Source organism: Psammomys obesus, unplaced genomic scaffold, assembly GCF_907164565.1.
Source record: "Psammomys obesus unplaced genomic scaffold, mPsaObe1.curated_primary_1811, whole genome shotgun sequence".
NCBI lineage: Eukaryota > Metazoa > Chordata > Mammalia > Rodentia > Muridae > Psammomys > Psammomys obesus.
Genome location: NW_026596034.1, coordinates 552,088 through 579,494, shown reverse-complemented (window position 1 = coordinate 579,494; position 27,407 = coordinate 552,088). Strand labels below are relative to the sequence as shown.

Here is a 27,407-nt window from a genome sequence, read left to right as displayed (position 1 = left end):
ACACACACACACACACACACACACACACACACACACACACACACAAAATACCAGTATCCTATGTTAGATAAATCTGTTGATCAAAATGTATTTCTGATATCACATGAGGTACACTTATACTAAACAAGTTATTTTTTTTTAGAAATTTGAGCTTTGCTGGACATATTTTATCTGACAACCCCAGCTCTAGGTGAAGGACGGCCCCAGGTTTACTTCTCACAGCTGGGGTTTATTGTACAATGAAAAATTAAAAGATGACGGATGCCAGGCAGTCTTTAGAAGCTACTGGAAATGGTGGTGCTTTCCCAGCACATTGCCCTCCATTCCTCCATCCTATTTGTGATCCTTGAACCTCTCAAATGTCTTCTGTGATTTGAAACAGGATCAAGAACATTTTTTCAGGGAAACAGAAATGCTGGTAGAAGCAAGAAAACATGCTTTTTTGTTGTTTTTTTTTTTCATAATTTGGCAACTCTAAAATATGATTTTGGAAGAGCCCAGTTACAACTTTGTTTTCTTCTCTAAACTGGACACTCCAGGATACATAGACACCTGAAGGACAAGAGCTACAACATCCTTGGACTCCGATGAAGTGGGCTGACTGTGAGGGTATGTCCTGCACTTCCTCAGCTAAGATAGAGGCTGCTAACTTTCCAACTTGCCTTGCAGCTTTTCAGTTGGAGGGACAAGGACAAGAGGATTTTTAGTGGGATAAGGAAATGAGACTAATTTTTCAGAAAAGAATTCCTAATGACATCAATATTCTCATCGGATTTTAAGAAACAATAATTAACGAAGCGCAGAGACTGCCATTTAAAACAACAACAAAAATGGGGGCTGGCAAGTTGAGCTCATGTCTGCTGTCAGGCTTAATGGGCTGACTCCACTCCCTGGGACCCCAGGGCTCAAGGAGAGAAGTGACTCCTGCAAATTGTCCTCTGACCTCCAAACATGCTCTCTGACACACACAATAAAGAGATGTAATAAAACTAAAAAACAAAACAACAACAACAAAAAAGCAAGGGCTGGCAATGTAGCTCAGTGAGAAAATCCTTCCTTTGCAAGGTGCTGGCTTCTGTCTCTAGCATTTAGCAAAAACAAAACCAAAACTGTAAAAGTAGCATGATCTCAGTTTTGATGGGTATGTTATGTGTGCATAATCACATGCACTATAAGAAAGTATGGAAAAGCAAAATTCCAAGATATGATTAATTAGTTAATGTATGAGTAAGGTTTTCAGCCTATCTTGTGTATTTTAATCTATATTTCAAACCATCCAACACAAAGCAACAGAGCTTCTGGAATTAGAAAAGCACTCTGAAAAAGCCCTGTTTAAGGACACTGCACAGTGTGGAATGTGACCATCACAGAAGCATCTGCAATAAAAGGAGGATCCTTTCTGAAACTGAAAGGTGGAAGGCCTAAGAAGGTAGGCAAGGTCAATGTTTTGCAGACTCATGGCTGCCCACAGGAAGAACAGTAGGTGTGGTCAGGACCTTGTGAGAGGCCACTGCTCCATACTACAGGATCCCCTTAGGTCTCCAACACCAGTGCGGCAACTATCGTGCTCCACAGAGAGACAGGCGCAGAGGCAGGATTCTGCCTGTGGTTGCCTAGGTGTCAATTCGCAGGTTCGCCCTCTGTCTTCGCTCCTATCCTCAACTGTGCTGCAAACTACATGACTCCAGAATCTGGCTCCCTTTGCTCCATCCAACTCCTTTGCACCTGAGGTTTAAAAGCAGCTATGTGCTACATGTATTCAGTTACAGCAAGAACGAAGAGGACCAAACTAACACACAAACCACCCCAGAGGCAGCCTGTGTTAGGGCTGGACTTGGGTGAGGTGCTGAGGCTAGCCAACGAGTAGGAAGGGACCTCAAGCAGCAGCAGCAGCGGCTGTGGCTTAGGCTCCCAAGACAAAAGCCACATTCGGAGATGGATGCAGTGAGCTGCCCTGCATATTTAAGCCAAATTGATTCTGTGTGGACCAAATAATCACAAAGAGGACTTGGCAAACTGCTGAAATGGGCCAGCTGGTGAACCGTCATCCCTGGAACTCCTTGGAGGCTTGGTTCCAGGCTCCCCTTGTGGATACCAAATCCTCAGGCACTCAGATCTGCTCCATACTTGTGTACAGTCTATTCACATTCTCCTGCATATTTTAAACCGTCTCTAAATTACAACTGATGTGATGTAAACGCTGTGTAAACAGTTGGAATGCTCCAGTATTTAAGAAGTATCGACAAGAAAAAGAAAAGAGGATTGAGTGTGTCCAGTCTGGATGTGCTGCTTTTGTCTGAGTAGTTTTCAATAAAACTATCGGCTGCATCTGTGACAGTGAGTGCAGAGGCCTGCTGTGTTTTAGCTCTGTAGGCTGTGTGGTTTCTGCCTTCACTGCTTGGTACTGTCGCTGCTGCATGGAATAAATCCGTAAGCGTGGCAGCATGCGCCTTCGGCTTTACTTACCAGTACTGGGCTTTACATTTTATATACTTTTTGCACAGCAAGAAATACACTATATCTGACTTTAAAAAAAAAAATTGAACATTGAAAATGTGAACAGCTTTCTAAGTTCATGGGCCAAAAGAGGCAGTGGGTTGAGTCTATCCCATGAGCTGTCCTTTGCTTCGCACTTCGTATACATGTTATCCAATGTCTCCTTTCAATTTTTAAACAACCCCCTCTCACATGTGTTCATGAGTGTGTGTGTGTGTGTGTTTGTACCTGTGTGTTATATCTCAGGAATAGCATTACCTTGGGTTTGGCCTGGTGCTTGTCCATTAGGTAAGGTAGCTGGCCAGAGAGCTTTGCCTTCTCAGAGCTGAGATTCTAAGTGCATGCTACACACACCCTGCTTGTTTTTAAATGTGGGTTTGGGGGTAGAACTCTGGTCTTTGTGTTTGCACGGCAGGCACTTTTTTTCTTTTCTTTTATTATTTTATTTATTTTAATCACAGGTCATTCACTTGTATCCCAGCCATAGCCCCCTCCCTTTTTCCCTCCTAATCCCACCCTCCCTCCCTCATCTCCTCCTTGCCCTCTCCAAGTCCACTGATAGGGGAGGTCTTCCTCCCCTTCCATCTGACCCTAGCCTATAAGGTATCTTCAGGACTGGCTGCAATGTCCTTATCTGTGGCCTAGTAAGGCTGCTCCTCCCTCGGGGGAGGGGGGGAGGGGGAGATGCAAGGCAGGCACTTTAAAGCCCAAGCCATCCCCCCCACCCCAGCCTGAGAATGCCTTCTTATCCCAGTCAGTGGTGATTGTGGATAGCAGTATGGCAACTGGACAATGTTGCAAGGAGGATGACCCTAGCTGGCGAAGGGAAGCAAAGTGTGTTGCAGTACAGGCCATAGTTTTGCTGAGACAGCAGGGTGCAGCGGGTGTGGTACCCAGTGAGTGACATAGCTGCCCAATGTTGCTTGTCTTAAAAAATGTGAAGGTCCATATTAGGCAACCTGACTCATATATTTCTTTGACTAACTCTGGAGGTTAAGTCTTTCCCCCAATAAGAGCAGGCTCTAAGGAGGCAAAAAGTCCCTGTGGGAGAAACATCACCTACCATGTGTGCATTCTGGGGTGATGTCTTCAAAGAAGTACTGAGTCGCTTCAAAGGCAGAGTCAGGCTCATCTTGATCGGAGGATGGCTCTGCGGGAGAGGGAACACATCCGTGAGGTGTTGGGGCTGGGACTCAGCAATAAGTTTCCTCACTCAGGAAAAGGGCAGGGGAGGGTGAAAAGTCTCAAGTCATCAAAGTGGGATGGAGGACAGAAGCGCCTTTAAGGCCTCTGTGGGCACCACTCTGTTTCTAACTTCATCTTCTTTCTAACCCCACACCAGGGTCCCTCCACATTTCCTCTCTACTGGGACAATTTCCCAAAGACTTTGAAATAATACTTTATAGGTCATTTGTAGGACACTGTCTGCTATTCATGCCCACATTTACTCCTATCTGGGATGTGAGTGAGAATCTGCCCGTTTTTATTTCTTTAGTATTTGATAAATCTACCCCAGTTGAGACCAGCCTTATTTAAAATGACACCCAAGCATCAACATGCCTATTTGTCCCCTCCAATGTTAAAACTGCTACTCAGAGGATTGCGGGAGTCAGAGGGGTCAAGAACACACAAGAAAACCTACTGAACCAACTATCCTGGGCCCACAGGGGTTCACAGAGACTGAGCCGCCTGCCAGAGAGCATGCATAGGATGGACTAAGCTCTGTGCACATATGTAACAGATGTGTACAGCTTGGTATTCATGTGGGACTCCTTGCTAGGAGCAGAAGCAGGGGCTGTCTCTGACTCTGTTGCCTGCCTTTGACTCCCTTCCCCTGACTGGACCACTTTGTCTAGCCTCAATAGGAGAAGATGTGCCTAGTCTCTTACTGCAACTTGATAAGGCAAGGCTGGCTGATAGCCGTGGGAGACCTCCCCTCTTCTGAGAAGAAAGGGAAGGGACACGGGCGAGAGAAGGTGAGAGGGAGAGACTGGGAAGAGAGGAGGGACGGGAAGCTATGATCCAGAAGTAAAGTAAATAAATAAGTTAATGACACAAACTGCTACTCAGGACACAAGCCCCTTGGCTTCTGATTTTCCCCCTTGCATTGCTTGTTTGTGTCCTGTAGACCACCAAAGACTTCGCACCCTTTCTCTCGAAGATGGCTCAATTCATTTTGGAGCTGGGCAAATGACAATCAAATCAAGGACAGCATTTGGGAAGGTGAGTAACTACTTGGCCTGGCCTTTGGGAAAGAATGAATGATCTTACATCAAAACAGACAGACAGATGTCACCAAAGGAAGAGAGGTGGAGCCAGGGCCAGCATACCAGTGTGCATGCAGCCAGGCCCCGAGTACCAGTACACATGATGCTCTGTGTAGTTCACTTACCAGGCAAGACATGCATTTTGTACAAGAGTTTGAGTTTCTCTGTGAGGTCCCCATGGCATGCGGCACCTAGAAATCATGAAAGAACTGGTGTGAAAGGTGTCCTGTGAGTTAGTGATGCCCCCGGGCTTAGGGCTTAGGAAGGTGGCAAAAAGTATACTTTTTTATTGTCAGATCAAGACGTCATGTGACAGAAGTTCTGCCCGGGACCTACTTGGGTTAAGATCAGAACCTGAAGGTTTGGTTTCAAATGTTTTGTACCTAACCGTGCTCTACAGATGGGCTAACCTCCCTCTATCCTCAGTTTCCCCTTTGTGAGGTGAGATGATGACAGCAAAATCTACCAGTGATCTTGACACTGGGGCCCCATGACACCTTCAAGAACTACATATGTTAGTAGACACAAAGATTTTAAATGTATTAATTACATTAATAACATTATTATTAATGGGAATTATTAACAGGAAAGATCGTAAAACCTGGGCTTTAACATCCCAAACAACTAAGAATTCAAGTATAAAAGCAGAGCCTATTTAAGGTTAAAACTGGGCCTTAACATCCCAAACAACTAAGAATTCAAGAATAAAAGCAGAGCCTATTTAAGGTTATTTCCAAATTCCTTTTTGGAGAAATCCTTTCTCAGTGTTTTTTGAGTTCCCTGAAATATTTGTTTTCATTTACTCTACCCTTCATTTTAATTTATTCTGCCTTTATAAAGTTCAATCAAAAGGAGAATATGGGGGGGGACACAAGATGGCGGCACCAGGAGAACACTGCATCTGAGGAGCAGGACAACATTTTCCCTACATCGACCAAGAGACTGAACTCTGGGCCCTAAAACAACAGAAATCATGTTTCCCAGGTGAGAGGAAACCCCCACGGCATGGGGATCAGTCAGGTTCACGCTCAGGTCACCCAGCCAGAACCCGGAAGAGATCCCGGGTCCCGCAGGCACTAGGTCGCCAGACCAGAGCCACACGCCTGCGTGTCCTGATCACCTTCCCAGGCTGATTGGTAGCAAAAAACACCGGAGACTGGGAGTCCCAGTCTCACGAAAACCCCACAGGAAAGGAAGGAAATGAAATGGTACTGACTTGGGTCACCCAGTCTTTCCCCAGAAAAAGTCTCACAGACCAGCAGGTATGAGCCGCCATCACTGAACTGGGCTCCAGCAGCGGGCACAGACAGTTGCTGTGCTCCCAGGTTTCCGCCACAGACAGAACTGTGCGCCCCAGGGCACCAGAGACTGGGAGTCACTGTCGGGAAAAATCCTCACAGGGAAGGAAGCAAAGGGGACGGACTTAGGCCACCCAGTATATCCCTGGAAAAGGCCCCGCAGACCAGACTGGCCCAAACCAGGGACCTGCTGTGTACCAGATAGCCTGTTGTTACCAGGAGGGCGGTACACACCTGACACAGATTACCACTTGGGTACTGGGGCACAGAGCCCCAACCTCAGACCTACAAAAGCCCAGAATCCCCGAGATCAACCCCCCGATACTGCTCCAGGAGGCGACCAGTTATCCCTAACAAAACTGACCAAACCACGGGACACACAGGTTACAGCAGCAGATCACTAAATTTACAGCAAGAAACCCAGAAGCAGGGCAGCTGTCTTCAGGACTTCTCTGGGTGAGAGAAGAGCCCTCTCGACTAACAAGGAACACAGTTACCACTCAGGTCTCTATTTCTGAGGTGAGCAGCGGTAACTCCTGAAAAACACTGGCCATCCAGTAACTATACCCAAAAACTGAGAAGGCTTCCTTCAGGAAAAACCATCTTCCTGCCAAGGGGATTCTCTCCACCACAGGATTCCAGGAACCACCAGAAACTAACCCCAAACAACTAAGATAGCCCAATGGGTAGAGGCCAGCATAAAAGCTCAACAAAAGCCAGAGCAATATGGCATCTCCAGAACGCAGTTATCCAGGGGCATGAAGCCCTGGACACCCCAGCATAATTGAAATTCAAGAAGAGGACCTAAGATCTATGCTCATGAAGAGGATAACAGAGGAAACAAATAAAATGGGTAAAGACCTAGAGGAAGATAAACTCAAACAGATTATGGCCATCAGTAAAGAAATAGAGGAAGATAAAAACAAACAGATTATGGCCATCCGTAAAGAAATACAGAAAGCTGCAGCCAAACAGTTTGTGGCCTTTAGAGAAGAAATGCTTAAATCACTGAATGAAATAAAAGAAACAGAAGATTGTTCAAAAAAACAGCTGAAGGAGATGGAAAAACAGGAAAATACAGTCAGACAAGTGAAGGAAATCAACAAAACAGCTCAAGATCTGAAGATAGAATTGCAAAAATTAAAGAAAACACAAATGGAGAAAATTGTGGAGACAAAGAACTTAGGGAAGAAAACAGGAACTACAGAGGTTAGCATAACCAATAGTCTACAAGAGATGAAAGAAAGAATCTCAGGTGTGGAAGATACAATGGAAGAAATAGATGTATTTGTCAAAGAAAATGTTAAATCTAAAAAATTCCTGACACAGACCATCCAAGAAATTCAAGACAACATAAAAAGACAAAGCCTAAGAATAATAGGAATAGAGGAAAAAGAAGATTCCCTGCTCCAAGGCCCAGAAAATATTTTCAACAAAATCATTGAAGAAAATTTCCCCAACTTAAAAGAGAGGCCAATAAGAATACAAGAGGCCTACAGAACACTCAATAAATTAGACCAGAAAAGAAAATCCTCCTGCCACATAATAATCAAAACAGTAAGTATACAGAACAAAGAAAAAATACTAAAAGCTGCAAGGGAAAAAGGCCAAGTATCATATAATGGCAAACCCATTAGAATCCCACCTGACTTTTCAATAGAGACTATGAAAGCCAGAAGTGCCTGGACAGATATCATGCAGACCCTAAGAGAACACAGATGTCAGCCCAGACTACTATACCCAGCAAAACTCTCAGTCATCATAGACGGAGAAAACAAGATATTCAATGACAAAAACAAATTTCAACAATACCTACACACATATCCAGCATTAAAGAAGACACTAGAAGGGAAAATACAACCCAAGAAAACTAGCTACTTTCAAGAAAACACAGGAAATAATTAACCTCACTACAGTAAAAAAAAAAAAAAAAGCAACCAAGCACACAAACTTATGACCACAGCCAACATCAAAATCAAAGGATCTAACAGCCACTGGTCATTAATCTCTCTCAACATCAATGGACTCAATTCTCCAATAAAAAGACACAGACTAACAGAATGGATGTGTAAACAAAACCCAGCAGTCTGTTGCATACAAGAAACACACCTAAGTCACAAAGATAGACATTACCTGAGGGTAAAGGGTTGGAAGATGGCTTTCCAAGCAAATGGACCCAAGAAGCAAGCAGGAGTAGCCATTCTAATATCTGATAAAATAGGCTTTCAACTAAAATTAATCAAAAGAGATGGAGAAGGACACTTCATACTCATCAAGGGAAAATTCCACCAAGAAGACATCACAGTCCTGAACATCTATGCCCCAAATACAAGGGCACCCACATTTGTAAAAGAAACATTAATAAAACTTAAACCACACATAAATCCCCACACATTAATAGTGGGAGACTTCAACCCCCCACTCTCAACAAAGAACAGGTCAACTAAACAGAAATTAAACAAAGAAACAATGTCTCTAACAGAGGTCATGAATCAAATGGACCTAACAGACATTTACAGAACCTTACACCCAAACACAAAAGAATTTACCTTCTTCTCAGCACCTCATGGAACCTTCTCCAAAATAGACCATATAGTTGGTCACAAAGCAAGCCTCAACAGATACAAGAAGATTGAAATAATCCCTTGTATCCTGTCTGATCACCATGGAATAAAGCTGGACCTCAACAACAACAGAAATAGCAAAAAGCCTACACAGACATAGAAACTGAACAACTTGCTACTAAATGACAGCTAGGTCAGGGAAGAAATAAAGAAAAAAATTAAAGTCTTCCTAGAACTCAATGAAAATGAAGACACAACATACCCAAACTTGTGGGACACAATGAAAGCAGTGCTAAGAGGAAAGTTCATAGCACATAAGTGCCTTCAAGAAGAAATTTGAGACAGCTTATTCAAGCAACTTAATGGCTCATTTAAAAACCCTGGAAAAAGAAGAAGCAGACACACCAAAAAGGAGTAGACAGCTGGAAATAATCAAACGCAGGGCTGAAATCAATCCATTAGAAACAAATAAAACAATTCAAAGAATCAATGAAAGCAAGAGCTGGTTCTTTGAGAAAATCAACAAGATAGACAAACCCTTAGCCAAGCTAACTAAAAGGCAGAGAGACACCATCCAAATCAGCAAAATCAGAAATGAAAAGGGGGACATAACTACAGACACTTAGGGAATCCAAACAACCATTAGGTCTTACTTCAAAAGTCTATATGCCACAAGATTTGAAAATCTAAATGAAATGGACAATTTTCTTGATCGATTTGACTTATCAAAGCTGAATCAGGACCAGGTAAATAAATAGTCCTATATCCCCCAAGGAAATAGGAGTGGTCATCAAAAGTCTCCCATCCAAAAAAAAGCCCAGGACCAGATGGTTTCAGCGCAGAATTCTACCAGACCTTCAAAGAAGAGCTAACTCCAGTTCTCTTCAAACTATTCCACACAACAGAAACAAAAGGAGCATTACCAAACTCATTCTATAAAACCACAGTCACCTTGGTACCTAAACCTCACAAAGACCCAACAAAGAAAGAGAATCAGGCCAATCTCCCTTATGAACATTGATGCAAAAATACTCAACAAAATACTTGCAAACCGAATACAAGAACACATCAAAGATATCATCCACTATGACCAAATAGGCTTCATTACAGGTATGCAGGGGTGGGTGAATATACAGAAATCCATCAATGTGATATACCATATTAACAAACTGAAAGAAAAAAAAAAACACATGATAATCTCCTTAGATGCTGAAAAAGCATTCGACAAATTCCAACATCCACTCAAGTTAATGTATTGGAGAGATCAGGGATACAAGGCACATATCTAAACATAGTAAAGGCAATATACAGCAAGCCTAGAGCCAACATCAAACTACAGGTAGAGAAACTTAAAGCAACCCCACTGAAATCAGGGACAAGGCAAGGCTGCCCACTCTCTTCATATCTCTTTAATATAGTTCTGGAAGTCCTTTCTAGAGCAATAAGACTGTTGGAGGAGATCAAGTGGATACAAATTGGAAAGGAAGAAGTCAAATTATCACTATTTGCAGATGATATGATAGTATACACGAGTGACCCCAAAAACTCTACCAGGGAACTCCTACAGCTGATAAACACCTTCAGCAAAGTGGCCAGATACAAAATTAACTCAAAAAAATCAGTAGCACTCCTGTATACAAAAGACAAAAGGGCTGAGAAAGAAATTAGGGAAACAACACCCTTCACAATAGCCACAAATGACATAAAGTACCTTGGTGTAACCCTAACCAACCAAGTCAAAGACTTGTATGAAAAAAATTTCAAGTCTCTGAAGAAAGAATTAGAAGAAGATATCAGAAGATGGAAAGATCTCCCATGCTCATGGCTTGGCAGGATTAACATAGTAAAAACGGCCATCTTACCAAAAGCAATCTACAGATTCAGTGCAATTCCCATCAAATTACCAACACAATTCTTTACAGACCTGGAAAGAAAAATTCTCAACTTCATATGGAGTAAGAAGAAACCCAGAATTGCTAAAACAATCCTCTACAATAAAAGATCTTCTGGAGGTATCTCCATCCCTGATCTTAAGCTGTACTATAGAGCAACAGTTATAAAAACTGCATGGTACTGGCATAGAAACAGAATGGTAGATCAATGGAACTGAACAGAAGACCCAGAAATAAACCCACACACTTACGGACACCTGATCTTTGACAAAGATGTCAAAACCATACAATGGAGAAAAGATAGCATATTCAACAAATGGTGCTGGTCTAACTGGATATCTACATGTAGAAAAATGCAAATAGACCCATACTTATCACCCTGCACAAAACTAAAGTCCAAGTGGATCAAAGACCTCAACATAAAACCAGACATATTAAATCGGTTAGAAGAAAAATTGGGGAATACCCTAGAACTCATTGGTACAGGAGACAACTTCCTGAACAGAACACCAACAGCACAGGGACCTCATGAAACTGAAAAGCTTCTGTAAAGCAAAGGACACCGTCATCAAAACAAAATGACTGCCTACAGATTGGGAAAGAATCTTCACCAACCCTTTATCTGACAGAGGACTAATATCCAGTATATAAAAAGTAAAGAAGCTGAAAAGCAGCAAACCAAGTAATCCACTTAAAAAAATGGGGAACAGAGCTAAGCAAAGAACTCTCTGTAGAGGAATTATCGAATGGCAGAGAAACACTTAACGAAATGCTTAACCTCATTAGCCATTAGGGAAATGCAAATCAAAACGACCCTGAGATTTCACCTTACACCCATCAGAATGGCCAAGATGATAAACTCAAGTGACAACACATGCTGGAGAGGTTGTGGAGAAAGGGGAACCCTTCTCCACTGCTGGTGAGAATGTAAACTTGTACAACCACTCTGGAAATCAATCTGGCGCTTTCTCAGACAACTAGGAATAACGCTTCCTCTAAATACAGCCATAGCACTCCTAGGGATATATACAAAAGAGGCTCAAGTACACAAAAAGGACATTTGCTCAACCATGTTTGTAGCAGCTTTATTTGTAATAGCCAGAAGCTGGAAACAACCCAGATGCCCCTCAACTGAAGAATGGATGCAGAAATTGTGGTACATCTACACAATGGAGTATTACTCTGCAATGATTAATAAATAATGAAATTTGCAGGTAAATGGTGGGACCTGGAAAGGATCATCTTGAGTGAGCTGTCCCAGAAGCAGAAAGACACACACGGTATATACTCACTCATATAAACATATAACATAGGATAAACCTACTAAAATCTGTACAACTAAAGAAACTAAGCAAGAGAGAGGACCCTGACTAAAACGCTCAATCTCCATCCCGAAAGGCAAAGAGGATGGACATCAGAAGAAGAAAACAGAAAACAACCTAGGAACCTGCCACAGAGGGCCTCTGAAAGGCTCTGCCCTGCAGACTATCAAAGCAGACGATGAGACTTATGGCCAACTGTTGGGCAGAATGCATGGAATCTTATGTAAGAAGTGGGAAATAGTAAGAGCTGGAGAGGACAGGAACTCCACAAGGAGAGCAACAGAACCAGAAAATTTGAACACAGGGATCTTCCCAGAGACTCATACTCCAACCAAGTACCAGACATGGAGATAACCTAGAACCCCTGCACAGATGTAGCACAAGACAGTTCAGTGTCCAAGTGGGTTCCATAGTAATGGAAAGAGGGACTGCCTCTGACATAATCTGATTGGCCTGCTCTTTGATTACCTCCCCCTGAGGGGGGAGCAGCCTTACCAGGCCACAGAAGATGACAATGCAGCCACTCCTGATGTGATCTCATAGACTAAGATCAGAAGGAAAGAGAGGAGGTCCTCACCTATCAGTGGACTTGGGGAGAGGAATGCGTGAAGAAGGGGGAGGGAGAGTGGGATTGGGAGGGTCGAGGGAGGGGCTTGTGGGGGGATACAAAGTGAATAAAGTGTAATTAATAAAAAAAAGTACAGTCAAAAGAATCCTGTCACTTTCCCTGTATGCTCCAAGTTACTCCTGGCATCGGAAAGTCATCTAGAAATATTAACTTAAGCCCCTAACTGAAGATGAGCCTGTTCAAAAAGAGAGGACTGGGAATTCAGGTGGGAAGGGATGCTGTTACTCTCCCAACCTCTCAGTCCTTGTGGCTTCTTACCTACAGCCTGCGTCTATGCAAGCTCTGAACCAATGTCCCTGGGGGCTGTTCTAGAAGAAATGTCCTCTGTGTCAGAAATGAAGGACAGGCATCTGGGCCAAATAACCCTCATTTCTGCCCTGCGTGAAACTATTTTCACCTCTCAGTGGGTTTGATGGCAGGTGCTTACTGCTGCCTAAAAGGTCAGTCACCTAACCTCACCGAGCCTTTGTTTCTTCGATAGCAGTGTCACCTGCAGACAGGCACATAGCGCTGTGACCCGAAGAAGTGCTGCTGTCACCCCACAGGTCCTACATTGAAACTGGATCTCCAATGTGATGGGGCCACTGGATTTTGAGGGGTGAGTAGGTCATGAGGGCTCTGACAATGAAACTGGTGTCCTTACTGAAGGGACTCTGCTTGCTTTTCCTCCACATGTCAGCACACAGAAAGAACTGTCCACCACTGAAACAAAATGTGATGCCCCTGGACCTTGGAGCACCCGCTATCTAGACCTGGGAGCAATTTCTTTCTTTTGTGTAAAAATTACTCAGACTAAAAAGCATCTTGTTAGGGCAGCTAGAACTGGCCTCTTAGTGACAACACAAGCTACCCCTAGGGGCTGTCAGAAGTCAAACCTGAAGTCTGTAACTTGTGCCCTGGGGCAAAATGCAGAGAAATCACTGGATTGGTGTCTGGCAGGAAGAATAGTATAGGAATGGCAGCGGCCATCATTAGCTCAGAGGGCTGTGTGCATTATGAATATCCTTAAAACACCTCCGGATGAGCCTACCTGAAGTATGTGTACAAGGCTTTATATTTATGATAACATACTTAACCTAAGAAGACCTTCCCAGGTAGTACAGCTTCCTCTTGCCTTCTAGACACTGTTCCTACAGAGGAAGAGTGTTCTCTGGAGCCAGCACCATCTCTCTGCCTGGCCTTTCATCTTTGCCCGGATATGTCATTTAAAGCATATGGTGCAAGGCACAATTGGTTCCTACTGATTGTTACTTTAATAGGACCTAGACTCACCTATGCATCTCTGAGGGAGTTTCTGGACTGAATTCACTAGGAAGAGGTTGGAAGAAGACACGTCCTAGATATGAGTGTCATTATGACATGGGATGGGGTCCCAGTCTGAACAGAGATGAGCCTGGGAGCTGAGCACCCAGCATTTAAGTCTCAGCTCCTGACCGCAGGTACAGCGTGACCACACAGGTGCTTCATGCTCACACTGCCAATCTCTTCCCTACTGTGATGGACTGTGATGCCCTCAAACTGTGAGCCAAAATAAACCCTCCTTTCTTAAGTTGCTTAAGTTGTTAGATGTTTTGTTACAGGGGCAAAAAAAGGAATCGATGCAGAAGATAACAGACTGGCACTATTGCCTCAGAAAAATTCATCCCAACAAAGCTTGTGACACCCCTCCAACTCCACATCAGCTGGGCCAAGCTCTCTTACCATGCAACAGTTTCTTCATTCAATTGTGAATGGGATGAGTCAAAAAACAATACAAAGAAGTGAGTAAGGCTGATAGGTAGCAACCTGGGTCTTGCTGGTCGGGTATACGCTAGGTGTGCATGTGTATGCATGCCTGTGTGTGTGTGTGTGCATGTCCTAGCTATCGGCAGTCCTTCAGCCAGGAAATGGAGAAAGACTTCCATTTAGACAGTGAGAGGCTACAGTTTTTCAGTATTTTATTAAAGTAGATTGACTGTTACTTAGAAACATTATGAAATCATATATTAAAAAGGTTTACCTATGTGCAACCGTTTTATATGGGAAATATTCTTAATTATTATATTTCTTTTGCAATCCAGTTGACTAGATAGTCCTTTTCCTCTGGGAAACCTATCAGGCTTGCAAGGCTATGTTAGCATTTTACTGTCATATGCATTCTCCATTTATATATATATATATATATATATATATATTTAAAAGCCTACATGTTAGGCTTGTGTGTGTTATGACGTGTGTGTGCACCACTGCTCCTGTGTGGAGGAGGCCAGAGCACACTCTAGAGTTGGCCCTTCCCACCCACCATGAGGCTGACTGAACTCAGATCATCAGACTTGGTAGCAGGTGCCTTCACCTGCTGAGCCATTTTACATGCCCTCTGATACCATGTTTGGAACTCAGGTTTGACATCTCTCTCAGGTAGAAGGCCATAGATTGCACCACCCGGCATGTGAACCTCACGTCTTCTCCTTCTAGATCCAGTTGGGGGCCCCACATGCAATAGAGGGTGACCCCAGGTTACTGCTCCAGCGTCCCCACCCAACCCATACCAGAATATCACATCCTTACTCAGCCCAGAGACGAACTCTCGGAAGTTAATCAGGGAGTCCCCGTTCTCATCTAACAGCTGGAACAAGCGTGAGGCCAGCACGTCAGAGTGAGTGCCGCATGCCCAGGGAAAGAGAAGCGCAAACATGCCCTTGAACTGCTCAAAGTCAATGCGGTACTGCTCCAGGTAAGGCAGGCTAGGATCATGCCGGTCCAGGGCATTGCTGCTCCCGCCCCAGTAACAGCTGGTTAGATGCTCAGCCTGAAAAGGATACAGAATGGTTACTCTCACTTATGCAGCCCCAAACTGCATGGTATTATCCAAGGCAGTGTTTGGTCTGCAAATGTGCGGGCTTCCTACTCGACACAGGTGAACCTAGCTTGAGAAACCGTAAGTCTAGGAGATACCGCAGTGAGATTAAAGAGCTAGGCTCAGCAATGGCTTCCTTATACTCTGTATAAAAATCAGCAGCTCATTAGAAGAATGCAGGACCTACTACATTGATAAATTATGTATCAAGTCAGCACAGTTTGGCCTACCTACGGAGAGAGAAAAAAAGATACTGGCGCCCTCTGCTGGCTAAGTGGTAAGAGAACACATTAGTTAGACCCCTCGTATTTCTGTAAGAGCTGTTTGTTTGTGGATTATCTTTGCATTGCTCAAAAGAGCCACCTTAAATCTGTCGGTGGCTTTTGATTTTGAGACAGGGTTTCATGCAAGCCAGGCGGGCCTCAAATTTACTGTGTATTCAAGGATGATCTTGTCTCCAGCTCCCAAGTATATTGGAATAAGAGGTAGAAGCCACCACATCTGGCAGCAGATTTAGTTCAGAGAATAAATTAGAGTTTGTGGCTAGATTGCTTCTTGCTTGATGGGAGGGTTTTAAAATTTTCCCTGCCAACACTGACCTTGAAGACAGATGACAAAACAATTTTTTTTTTGTAGAAAATTATATTTAAAGATTTTTTTTAGATTTATATTTTTCTTATTAAGAATCAACAATACCAATAGTGGCTCAATGAAAACATGGAAACCATAGACATTGAACCCAGGATGCTTTTCACTAGAGTGTAGAGTTTTTGTTAGAATTTGTTTATGAACAATCTGCACAACCATGCCATATGTTGAAAACCTGGTCTCCAGAAGTTTTCAACTTGGTGACTGAATAGTGAGCGCCTGGCCTTCATCAGTGGATTAATCACTTGTTGGCTTTATTGGGACGCAACGGAAATTCCTGGAAGTGGGGTCTGGTTAGAGGAAGTGGGTCATATTATTGTCTTGAACCCTCTCTTAGTATATTTCTGTTCCCGACTTTGTTTCCCCATTCCCCATGATGCTTTGCATTATCACAGTCCAGCACTGACAGAGCTGGCCGACCATGGGCCGGAAGACCTCTGAAACAGTGAACTCTAGCCAGGCTTCCTAACCCAGCATGCTCCTTTTTCTTCTAGCTGTATATTATTTTTCCTTAAAGGTGATTTGGAGTTTAGCAGGGGAAATTATAAGCTATAAATTTTTCAGGCAGAATTTGAACTTGATCACCATTTTATGGAGGTTTAGAAATCAAACTCTCATATTGTAAGGTCCAAGAAAACTAACCATATCATATGGTGAGGAAGTGAACTAAAGCACCAACTTAAACTAGTGCTAATAATTGATTTACTTTTCCTACTAAGTAGGGCAGCTTTGTTCTCCCAGCTGTCTTCTTCCTTGTGCATGTTGGGAACCCATGGAAACCCTACATCACCTAACAGAATGATGGAGAACTCGAAATGATTAAGGCAAGCTCCTTTCATCCTTTTGAGGGGGCATGAGTCTACTCTCTCACCTTGAAGAGAGCATAGAGCTCCTCCAGCTCGTCCATGGTAAAGGAGGTTTCCGTCACGATGGTCCGCACCTGTGAGGGAGCAGGCGCAGTGAGTCCTACAGACCCAGAGTTCGTCAGACTGGAACTGCGAAGGCAGCAGGAGGGTGAGGAAGTTGGGGGCGGTGAGGTGCCCCCCAGCCCCTGCTCCCTTCAAAGGGCTTTTACCACGTTGCGTTTGGTGGTGTCCTCCAAGGTCTGGATCACTTTCAGCCTCTGCTTGAATCTCATCTGCTCAATCAAATCTGCCCGGATAGTTCCAAATTTCTGGAAAGGAAGGCACAATATCGGCATTTCTGGAAAAATAAGTGTGCTGAAGCAAACAGAGTCATACATGAAGACTGGTGGTCATATTCATGACACATAGAATAAATCCTTCCAGGACAGTGACCTACTAGATTTCATGTTGGAAAGGCATTTAGGGATATAGATTAATAATCCACAGATTCTCCCATGTCCAGTGACAGAACTAAATTTCACAGTCACATGTATTTTCCTTGAGTCAATAACCCATCAAGAAGAAAGCATAGAGATGAGGCTGTGTGAATAAACGCTTAAGGGCACGGGACACTCTAAGACTCAGAGATGAGACGGCTGGAGAATGCTTGCTGATCTCCATGTTCCTTTAACAGCATATGCTGGGTTCAGACATCCACACTGGCATTCTGTGAGCTGGCCATCTCTTCAAACTCTAACATGCCTAGCACTGACCACAAGTTTTCCAAAAGGAAGACATAATATTTATTTCCACTAAGCAGCCCAATTCAGGAGTTGGTAAGAATTACCATTAATGGTGGAATAATTCACTCTACGGTTAACTGTGGCTGGGAGAGGAAAGCTCCCGAGGGAGGAAAGTCTCTGATCCAAACAGTAGCTCAGTGAGCATCGGCTCCAAAGTGTCTGTGTGGGGCTGTGTGACAGCTCAGCCCATAAGGGGCTTGCTTCTCAGGGTTGAGGAACTGAGTTCTAATCCCCAGAAGCTTTACAAGAAAGAAAGAAAGAAAGAAAGAAAGAAAGAAAGAAAGAAAGAAAGAAAGAAAGAAAGAAAGAAAGAAAGAGACCAGAGGATTTCTGAGGCTTTCTGGAAAGGTAGCCAATTGTGGGGCTCTGTGTTCAGTAAAAGGAGCCTGTTTCATAAAAGTAAAGTGGAGAGCAATTGATTTAGAAAACTGGCCTCTACATGTGTACACACATGTATGTGTGCACATGTATGCGTACACACACACACACACACACACACACACACACACACACACACACACAGTAACCATCAGAGGCCAAGTGTGGGGCTAAGATTTTCTAGCACTCAAGAGGCTGAGACAGGAGGATTGACTTTACTTCTGAGACAAGGGCAAGGCATTGGAAATGTTCCTCCATCTTGTATTCTTGCTGAGGTCACTGCAGGTTTGACTAGAATCTAATCTCCTTGATGGAGAATTCCACGGAAAATTACTCAGCTCTACTCTAGGATTCTAAGGTCAAGATGCCCCAGCTAATTTATCTAACTGATCTTAGCTGTGTGTACAGGACCCCTGCGGCCAGCCGCTTATCTTAGCTGCTTCTGCTAAAGCTGCCAAGTCAGGTACCAGAGCAGTTTCTGCCTTCAAACACCCAGTGTTCGGGACACTTGGGGACACATCTAGCTCCCTGAATACCTGGCTGTGGTCCCAGTCATGGAATAACAGATTTTCTATTGTATGTAAACTGTGCCTGAGTGATCTACAGTGGGTAACTATAACACTTTAAGGATTGCCCAAGGTACATAACAAGACTTCTCAGTAAGAAGAAAAACATTAAAAAATAAATAAACAATCTTCACACCTGAAACTGTCTACCTCAGGAGAATTCTGAATGGGAATAGGAATGAGTGATCTATGAAGGTCTCCCGTGACTGCTCCTCAGCCTATAGAGAGTTGAATCTGACATGCTTCTAGATCAGGTGTCAGAGGGCCAGAGCTTGCCATGCCATTTATGATGAATGTTAACGACCACGAGAAATCCCGGGATCCTTTCAGTGTCCATCTTTAAGACCAAAACTGTTAGCTTACAGAGATTTACTTGTGGACAAATGCTATGGAAAGGGCTTGCAGAAGACTCTTCTGAGGCTGCCCCATGAAGACATGGTTCTTCTCATGTGCTGGACACAGATGGCATCCAAAGAAACAGAAAGATAGGGTTCTAACTTGTAAGCAACTGGCCTTAGGCTTCCATTCTATTCTATCTAGAATAGCAGTTCTCAACATGTGGGTCACGACCCCTGAGTGCAGCAACAAAATTATAGTTCTGAAGTAGTAACAATATAATTTTATGGTTGGGGGTCACCACAGCAGGAAGAACTGTGTTAGAGGATCCCAGCGTTAGGGAGGTTGAGAACCGCTGCTCTAGAGCTCTGAGAAATCCATCGTTAATCGTTATGAAGCAGCTGGACTGTCACATGCTATGAGGAGAGCACAGGCTGGATTGAGACCAGTTAGGAAAGGCAGCAGGGGCCCACAAGCAGCTGATCCAGCTGGGAGTACAGGAACACTGTTACCACATGGCTACTAAGCAAAACTTACCTCATAGGATGTCCCTATGAGCCTGAAGATGTCCACTGCAGGGTAGGGCCCCACATCATCACTGAGCAGAGAGTGGAGGTGAGGGATGGGAGGCAGGGTGCTGTCTTTGTTGGTAATGCTGTCTAAGTACCTTAGACAAGATATGAACCAGTTGTCACTGGAAATGAACTGGAATGCCTTCATGATAGACCTCAAATTGTACATATTAAAACAAAAATCTAAGATTTTCTTGTTTCTTTTTGTTTCTTTCTTTCTCTCTCTTTCAAGCCCTGAGCATTGAACCTAGTGCCTTGTACATGCTAAACAATTCAAGAGCCCCAGGCCCCCCTTCAGTTTTTATTTTGAGATTGGTTGTCATTAACTTGGCCAGGTTGGCTTTGAAAATATGATTTTCCTGACTCAGCTTTCTGAACAGCTGGGGTTACAGTGTGCAAGACCAGGCCTTACTAAGATTTTCTAAAATAAAAATAAAAAAAAGAAACTCCCGTTACTTCTAAAGAAAAGGAATATTGGTCTGGAGAGATGGTTAAAGGGTTAAGGTCGTATAATCCTGAGGACTGGAGTTTGGATCTCAGCACTCAGCACAAGCCAAATCTCCAGCACACTGTAAACTCCAACTTCAAGGAAGACAAAGGAGACAGGAGGATTGTTGGGGTTCTCTGGCTTCCAATCTAACCGAGGAAACATGAGTCCCTGGTTCAGTGGGAGACCCCGCCCCAACAGGACAGGTAGAGAGTGCTGGATGAAGATACCTAATGCTCTGTGCTTGTGCACACCAGGGCATTTACTTGCAAATACATGTACACAAATATCCTAGATGTCCAGATAACAAATAAACACTAAAAATGAAAAAGAATATGAAAATATGTCCCTGGCCACAGAGAATAATAAGCTTTTTGATGAGGTCAAACTCTTGAGGTAGCCCCAAAGCCAGGCCACAGCACTGTACCTTCCCAACACAGTCATGGCCTCTCCATCGTCCCTGCAGTCTAACAGCTTGTCCACGTTGGCCTCCAGTACAGCGAGGGCCAACTGGAATATCACTTTGATTCCTTCATAGAAGAAACAGTCCACAACCACCACCGCACTCTCGAATGGCATCACACTGAGAAAGAGGGTCAGGAACCATGACAGGGAGATGGTAGAGATCACCCCCAGGTCCTGCATGCAGTCGTAAAGCTGTGGGACATAGTCCCGGGCCAGCTCCTCGAAGACTCCCTGGTCCACCAGGGCACCTGGGCAGGTGGCACAAAATGGTCAGTTAGCCTTACATACTCAAATAGACTGCAGTCCACTTTCATTTCTGTTGCTGCGGCAAAAACACCTACAGAAAAAGCAACTTAGGGGAGAAAGGGTTTAATCTGGCTCACAGTTCCAGGCTCATAGACCATAAACCACTGCAGGGCAGCATGAGTCCAAAGCAGCTGTTCATAAACACAGGTTATAGCAGAGAGAAACGAACACAGCGATGTTCACTGCTTGGCTAGCTTCCTCTATGCTTATACACCCAGGGCCCCAAAACAGGGAATGGTGCTGCCCACTCAGCCTGCGTCTTCTCACATCACGGAAGGCAGCTAAGACAATCCTCTGCAGATGTTCCCACAGGCTCATCTATCTAGGTGACTCTGGGTTGTAACAAGTTGACAATGAGTACTGACCATCACATTTGCTAAACCCTTGTTTATATGCATAATCTGTAGCTATGGGGTCCCAAGACACGGCTTGCTTTTTAATGCCTTTTAAAAAATTTATTTAAAGAAATTCTGGCTGTAGGCATTCACCACATGTTAAGCTGGTGTCATGCATGCACTGGTCAGTTTTACTGGATTTAGAATCACCTAGGAGACACACCTTTGAGCATTCCTGGGGAGATGTTACTGGAGAAGTCTAGCTACACAGGTAAGGGCCACACAGAATGTGGGCAGCACTGTCCTGGGGGCTGGGATCCTGGACTAAGGAAGAAAAGAAGAAAGCAGACCACGCATCAACATCGACCTCTCTCTCTGTTTTCTGACCGGGATCCAAGGTGACCAGCTGTCTCGTGGTCCCACTGCCGTGACCCAGAATGGTAAAATTCTGAGCCACGATCAACCCATAGGAATTTTGTGACAGCTATGAGGAGAAGAACCAATATAATGCTACAGTCTTCCTCCCACTGAGGTAGGTTAAGGCGTGTCACCACAACCCCACATACCTACAACCCTGGTGTTGTAGTAATCGGGCAGCATGCGCTCACACAAGGCCACAAGCAGCCAGAACGCCTCCTCTTCTTTGGCATAAAGGAGCAGCACTGAAGTGACAATGTTCATGGCCTGATGGGAGGAGAGAGGACACCATCAAACGCAGCCTGAACACAGCAAATGCATTTTACACAGAAGCCATCTTGTTAGCTGGTGAGAGGCTACGCCCACTTCAAGTTACTCCAAACTGTGGAGAGCAGTGGTATTTTAGGGCATGCCATTTATTATTATTGTTGTTGTTGGTTTTCGAGATAGGGTTTCTCTGTGTGACCTTAACTGTCCTGGACTCCCTTTGTAGACCAGGCTGGCCTTGAACTCACAGCGATCTGCCCGCCTCTGACTGCCTGAGTGCTGGGATTACAGGTGTGCGCCACTGCTGCCAGCTCAGGGTGTGCCATTTGACAAGCAGCCTCTACCTCCATTTTAAGAGGAAGGGTGACTGTGCACCTGGGTGAACACACGAATAGCCATCTGTCTGGTGTAGCTCAGACTGAGAAAGGGAGGCTATTCCTGAAAGTGTATAGGTGCCATCCTATAAATTAACTGGGCTGGACTGAGACTGGAGGGGCTTGTGGGAGTATCACAATTCTATCCGGAAATTCAGGCCCAGGAGCTTGCTGGACATGCCAGACTGAAGAAGGGGTTAACCCCCTCACCTGGATCCCATAAAGAGAAGGACTCCCAGGACTGCACTGGGGACAGCTGCCGCCAGCTTGTCATCTGATACCCACTGAATACATCTGGGACCTACAGGCACAGAACCGCTGAGTGTCGCAGGGACATCCCAGTGGCTGGGTCTCCACTGTGACAAAGCTGAGTTTCCTGGGCCTCTGTTTATCCGTCCACTGTGCGTTTCTTCCTCTGATGCAGACTGCCTGTTTGCCTCTCCAGCCACACTGAGCTCTGTAGCTGTGCCAAAGCTGTGACGCCTCAGCACCATGCTACCACGGCAGCTTCCTCCTGGGTCCCTTATCAGTGCAGCCCTATTGACATTTCTGTCAGCCCGTGTCTGAAGCCCAAGACGCTTACACAGCCAACCCTATCTATCCATTCTATGTCACAGTCAGACAGACAGACTGTATCATGTTTAACACGAGAATTAATAGTAATAATCAAGATTGGAGTTAAAAACTTGTGTTTGGCTGAGCCAGAGTACCAAGGAAGTGGAAATATCTGGCAAGTTGTTGCCACTGAACGCCTGGCACCTTCTGGATTTATTGTTATTCCAGCATTTTGAGAAGACAGAAGTGTGTTTTTCTATGTTCCTGGCATAGTTCTCTCACAACACTGACCAAAAAAAAAAAAAAAAAAAAAAAAAAAAGGCTAATAAACTCCCAAGAAAAACCCAATTAACAAGCTTAGGATTTCCAGGCCACAAAAGCTTGGTGAGTACTTAGTTCTGTTCGCTTATGTGCCTTAGAGTGGAAAGGCCATTCGTCCTCTTCAGCTGAGGAGCTTTCCTCACTGCCGCCATTGCTCACCTGACTGAGGCATGCACAGGCAAGCCCTGCGACTGCCCTGAGCCTGTTTGACAAAGCTTTCAGCCTGCTAATTCCCTCTAGTATTCTTAATCCTTAACTCAGTGGAGGAAACTATCTCCCTCTAACTCCCATAAGTAGTTCCTATTACCAAGTACACAGGGCTCCAGGCTGCCCTCAGAGAACAAGGAAACCTTTCTTTGTTCTTTCTGAGTTGGTGCCCTCCTCCCTTATTTTCATCTAAGAAAAGATGCTCAAGGTAATTAAAGTGATTTAAATTCTAAAGTAATTCTATTTTATTAAAAGATATTATCAGAAACCTCATAACTGCTAAGAGGGTCAACATGAACTGTCCCTTAATTAAAATATGAAGATCAAAAGATAAAAATAAACTCTATTCTGTCCGAAGCCAAGTAGCTTGTGAGTCCCTTTTGATCTTCTAGAAACCAGTACCAATTTACTGTGCAACACAACCCCCCTAAAAGGTGTCTGACTGAAAAGGTTCTTTCTCGAAAGCCTTGGTATTCCAAGGAAAGTGCTTATTAAAATTCCACACAAGAATAAGCCTGCCAGTTCTAGTCTGTGGTCTTGATCAAGGGCAGCTCCTCAGCCATTCCGGCAAGACAGGGTTTCGTGGTTTTACTTTATAATGGACTCCAGATGGGATGGGAGAGCAGGGGGAAGCTGGGATGATGAGCTCGTGAGCCTTGACTGCTGCTACCAGAGAGAAAAAACAAAACTGTACAATCAGTGAAGCAATTTGGGGATATATTTAAATTGGGTGCCATCAGAAAGGTAAATGTGCTATAGGGAAACAGTTGTGAGGTGTGTATGTGTCAGACTTATGATCGAGGCACTAGTACAAGGCATTATTTTAATTCTATGTGGGCAATATTTTTTGTTAGTCTGCATTAAACATTTACTTTGACATGTGTCAAAACCTAACCCTAGCGTGTGAAAGCTGTGTTCAGTGATATGACATGCCTGAGAAAAGGCAGTAGGAGCAGAGGGAAGACCCAGCAGAAGGCTCTGAAGCTGCTCCTCCACCACAGTAGAATGGCAACCTCCAGACTGATCAAAAGACCTTTCCTGCCACCCAGCTAAACAAGGACTGGCCCGGAGAAGCCGCTGTTGCCTTTGGCTGTCTTCTCAGGGCAGGAGTTATCAGTTAGGGTGAAGTGTTCCTCTGGGAGACCTTGCAACATCTAGAGGGGATTTAATCTTCAGCATGGGGGTTTCTGCTGTTACCAAGTGGCTAGGGTCAGAGGTATCGTTGAGCATGCAACACAATACCGGGGAGCCTCCGGGACAAAGGGCCTCTTGCTGTAGAAATAACAGGCCCTCCCAGCGAGAAATCGCTCCACACACTTACAGATGGAGGAAAAGCTCTTCACTGAAGTGTGTGCACGGCTGAGTGGAGGTGACCTCCAAAAGGAGATTTTGCTAAGTACTGCATACCTCAGGGATATTTATTTCACACACACTGTTACCTTTAAATCATCTTCATGCCCCAGCTCCAGTTATACCTTGAAACATTTATACAGACCCTGAAGACTTGCAAGTCTGGGATTGGGCGGATAGAGACTTAGCACACACACCATTACAGTTGTTATTTTTTGAAGAGACTGGTGTTGTTTTCAATAGTCCTCAGCAGGCCTGAGGGCTGCTCACTCCTGGTGAACAAATGTTTACATCCCTGCACTGTGAATTCTGCTCATCTCTAACAGGTCTGCTTTGCATACTTTCTCATTTTTGGAGAACCTGGGGGGACAGAGCTCCCTGAGCTAAATTCTGCTTTGTGTGATTTAACATTTCCTAAGCAAATCTATTCACAAAACCTTTATAATATCAACCCACCACTTTGAGTTTCTCCTATGTCCCTCTAACCCACAATGCTGATAGTGCCAGGGTTGAGAACCCGCTGCAGTGACCTCCTTTAGCCATGGAGCTTTCCTGTCCGCTATCTGCTGGCAAACAAAACAAAAGAAAGAGTTTTGTCAGTCTTCAGCTGGAGGTTTGTTCTGCAGTAGACTGAGCAACTAGGCCCCAAAGATATGATGAACACTGGGTGGGTCAACTCAGAGTCCCCCAGACAGCTGTGAGGTTTGGGGTGCAGCCTAGCTGATGATGGTGCAGCCTAGCCAGGCCAGCCTCCTTCAAGAGAAGAGGCGTATAGTAGCGTCACCATTTCCCCAAATAAACTTTTCAACTTTGGGGATACTTAAACCCCTATACACATTCTGGCTTCTTGCATGTCTCCTGACAACAGACTGACATCTGTGTAAAACAGTGTTTTTAAGAAAAGCAGCCCCTTTCCTATAAGTGTCCATGCTGAGGGAGGCATGATAGATGCATGACGGATAACTGGGAGAAGAGAATTATCAATCCGCTGCCTGCTGGGTTTGGGGCCCTTACTGCTCAGCTGGACCAGCCCTGGCTTCCTTCCTTGCTCTGATTAAGCTCTTGGCTGGATGTTCTGATGCTGAGGCCCATATGAATTCTCCTCCTTCAGATTGCGAGAACTGAGGCTGCAGGTTGCGTAAAGATCAGAGGACACTTAGAGCCCTCCCCGAACATAAACTCGTGGCAATTACCTGGCAATACCCTATGTTGGGATTGCGAAAAGCATAAGCCGTTAAGACTCTCCTCAGAGCTGCAATGCCCATCTCGTTCTGGAAAGCTGGGTGCTCTGGAAGGGAGCGGTGTAAGTCTCTCTCAATCTCCTCGGTGGCGAGATTGTACTTCCCCATAGACTTCTCCACTAGGTCCGCATAGTACCCGGGGTGTGTGGCCTTTTCGTTGATGGCCCCTGGGAAGCACAGAGATAGGACATCAAGAAAGCTGAAGTCCTGAATTTCCAGCTATAGATAATGCTGATTGGCTGAAACTCTCTGTTTTCCTACCAATCAAGGAAAACTGAAAAAAAAAAATCACCTACATCCAGACTGGAAATTTACCCCCTTTCTCCTTCAGCGTCACATCAACATAGTCAGCCCACCTCCCCACACGAGCTAGAGGTCCACAAAACTGTGTTCCGAGCTTACACAGACAGAAGAGGAAAGCTGGAGTGAGCCAGGCTGAATTCTCACTCTTGATTGCTCTCTTAGCTTTTCTTTTATGAGAGAATCTGTTAAAAATTTCACCTGAGAAAGATGAATGCCTCTCAAAATAACTCTCAGGCCTATTTCTTAAAGATCAGCTGCGAAGAACACAACAATAGTAACAGGAGAGTAGAAGGAAGCCACCACAGAATCCATTGTTTTCCACAGCTGCAGGCAATGGTGAGGGTTTGCCTAGGAACGGTGGGTTCGAACTGGTGATGGGGGAGCCCTTAGGTTGTAGGGATGGGTTGCAGGATGAGGCCAAAAATTGCTAATTTGAGATGTTTATGTTAATATTCTCAAAGACAGAAAAGCCCTGTGTGTGCCAATACCTGAAGCTCAGCCTCGGCGTGTCTCTGCATTGCTGCTGGAACACGGCACACCCACACACAGACGTACGCAACTAGACCCTCCCTTCACACACAACACACACAAGGACCAGAGCATAAGCCGTAAAGCCAGTAAGCTACCAGAGAAAGCAGGAAGGACATTTCTTGACAGAACAATTAGGTTTTTCGGATGCTACCAACCATATCTGCAGGGTACAGGCAGTAAACATAGAAACAGGTAAGATCACGTAAGTTCAAAAGCTTGACTCAACAAAGAGAGCAATCAACAGAGTGTAAGGGAAACCAACAGGACAGAAGTAAGCACCACGTATCAGATAAAGAGCCATTATCCAAAGTACAAAACTATACAGGGAACTTGGGTGTCTTGGCAAAAGTGCTGGCCAAAGCATGATCACCTGAGTTTAATCCCTGGGACCCAGTGAGGAAAGAGAGAATCAATGCTAAACACTTTGTTCTCTGACAGCAACGTGTGCACCGTGGCAGACACACAACATATACTCGTACTAATAATAAATAAAATAGTGAAAAATAAGATAGAGGCTGGAGAGACGGCTTAGCACTTAAGAGCACTTCTGCTCTTTCAGAGGACTTGAGTTCTGGGGCACTCTAATGGTTGTAACTCCTGGTCCAGGGGATTTAATGACCAGTGACAATTATACACACAGACGCATGCTAAAACACAAATAATTCATGATAAACAATAACTTTAAAAACGTACAAGAAAACCATATAAAAACAATAGCAAAAAAACCCCACTAAATAATAAAAAAAAAAATCAGGAAATGCCTAATTAAAAGTAGGCAAAGAAACAGACATTACTCA

General features: G+C 44.3%; 1 protein-coding gene across 2 annotated transcripts in view; it reads right to left on the bottom strand.

The window, feature by feature from the left end:
- Tbc1d9 (TBC1 domain family member 9) overlaps positions 1-27,407 on the bottom strand; it is a 109,356-nt gene that overhangs the window by 4,375 nt on the left and 77,574 nt on the right. For both annotated transcript variants that reach the window (XM_055621027.1, XM_055621028.1), the window contains exons 10-18: positions 25,729-25,943; positions 21,611-21,728; positions 20,366-20,651; positions 19,417-19,546; positions 17,027-17,125; positions 16,823-16,891; positions 15,015-15,255; positions 4,889-4,954; positions 3,560-3,646 (exon numbers count right to left, since the gene is read on the bottom strand). In XM_055621027.1, the coding sequence (XP_055477002.1) occupies positions 3,560-3,646; positions 4,889-4,954; positions 15,015-15,255; positions 16,823-16,891; positions 17,027-17,125; positions 19,417-19,546; positions 20,366-20,651; positions 21,611-21,728; positions 25,729-25,943 (1,311 nt within the window). The remainder of the gene's footprint in view (positions 1-3,559; positions 3,647-4,888; positions 4,955-15,014; positions 15,256-16,822; positions 16,892-17,026; positions 17,126-19,416; positions 19,547-20,365; positions 20,652-21,610; positions 21,729-25,728; positions 25,944-27,407) is intronic.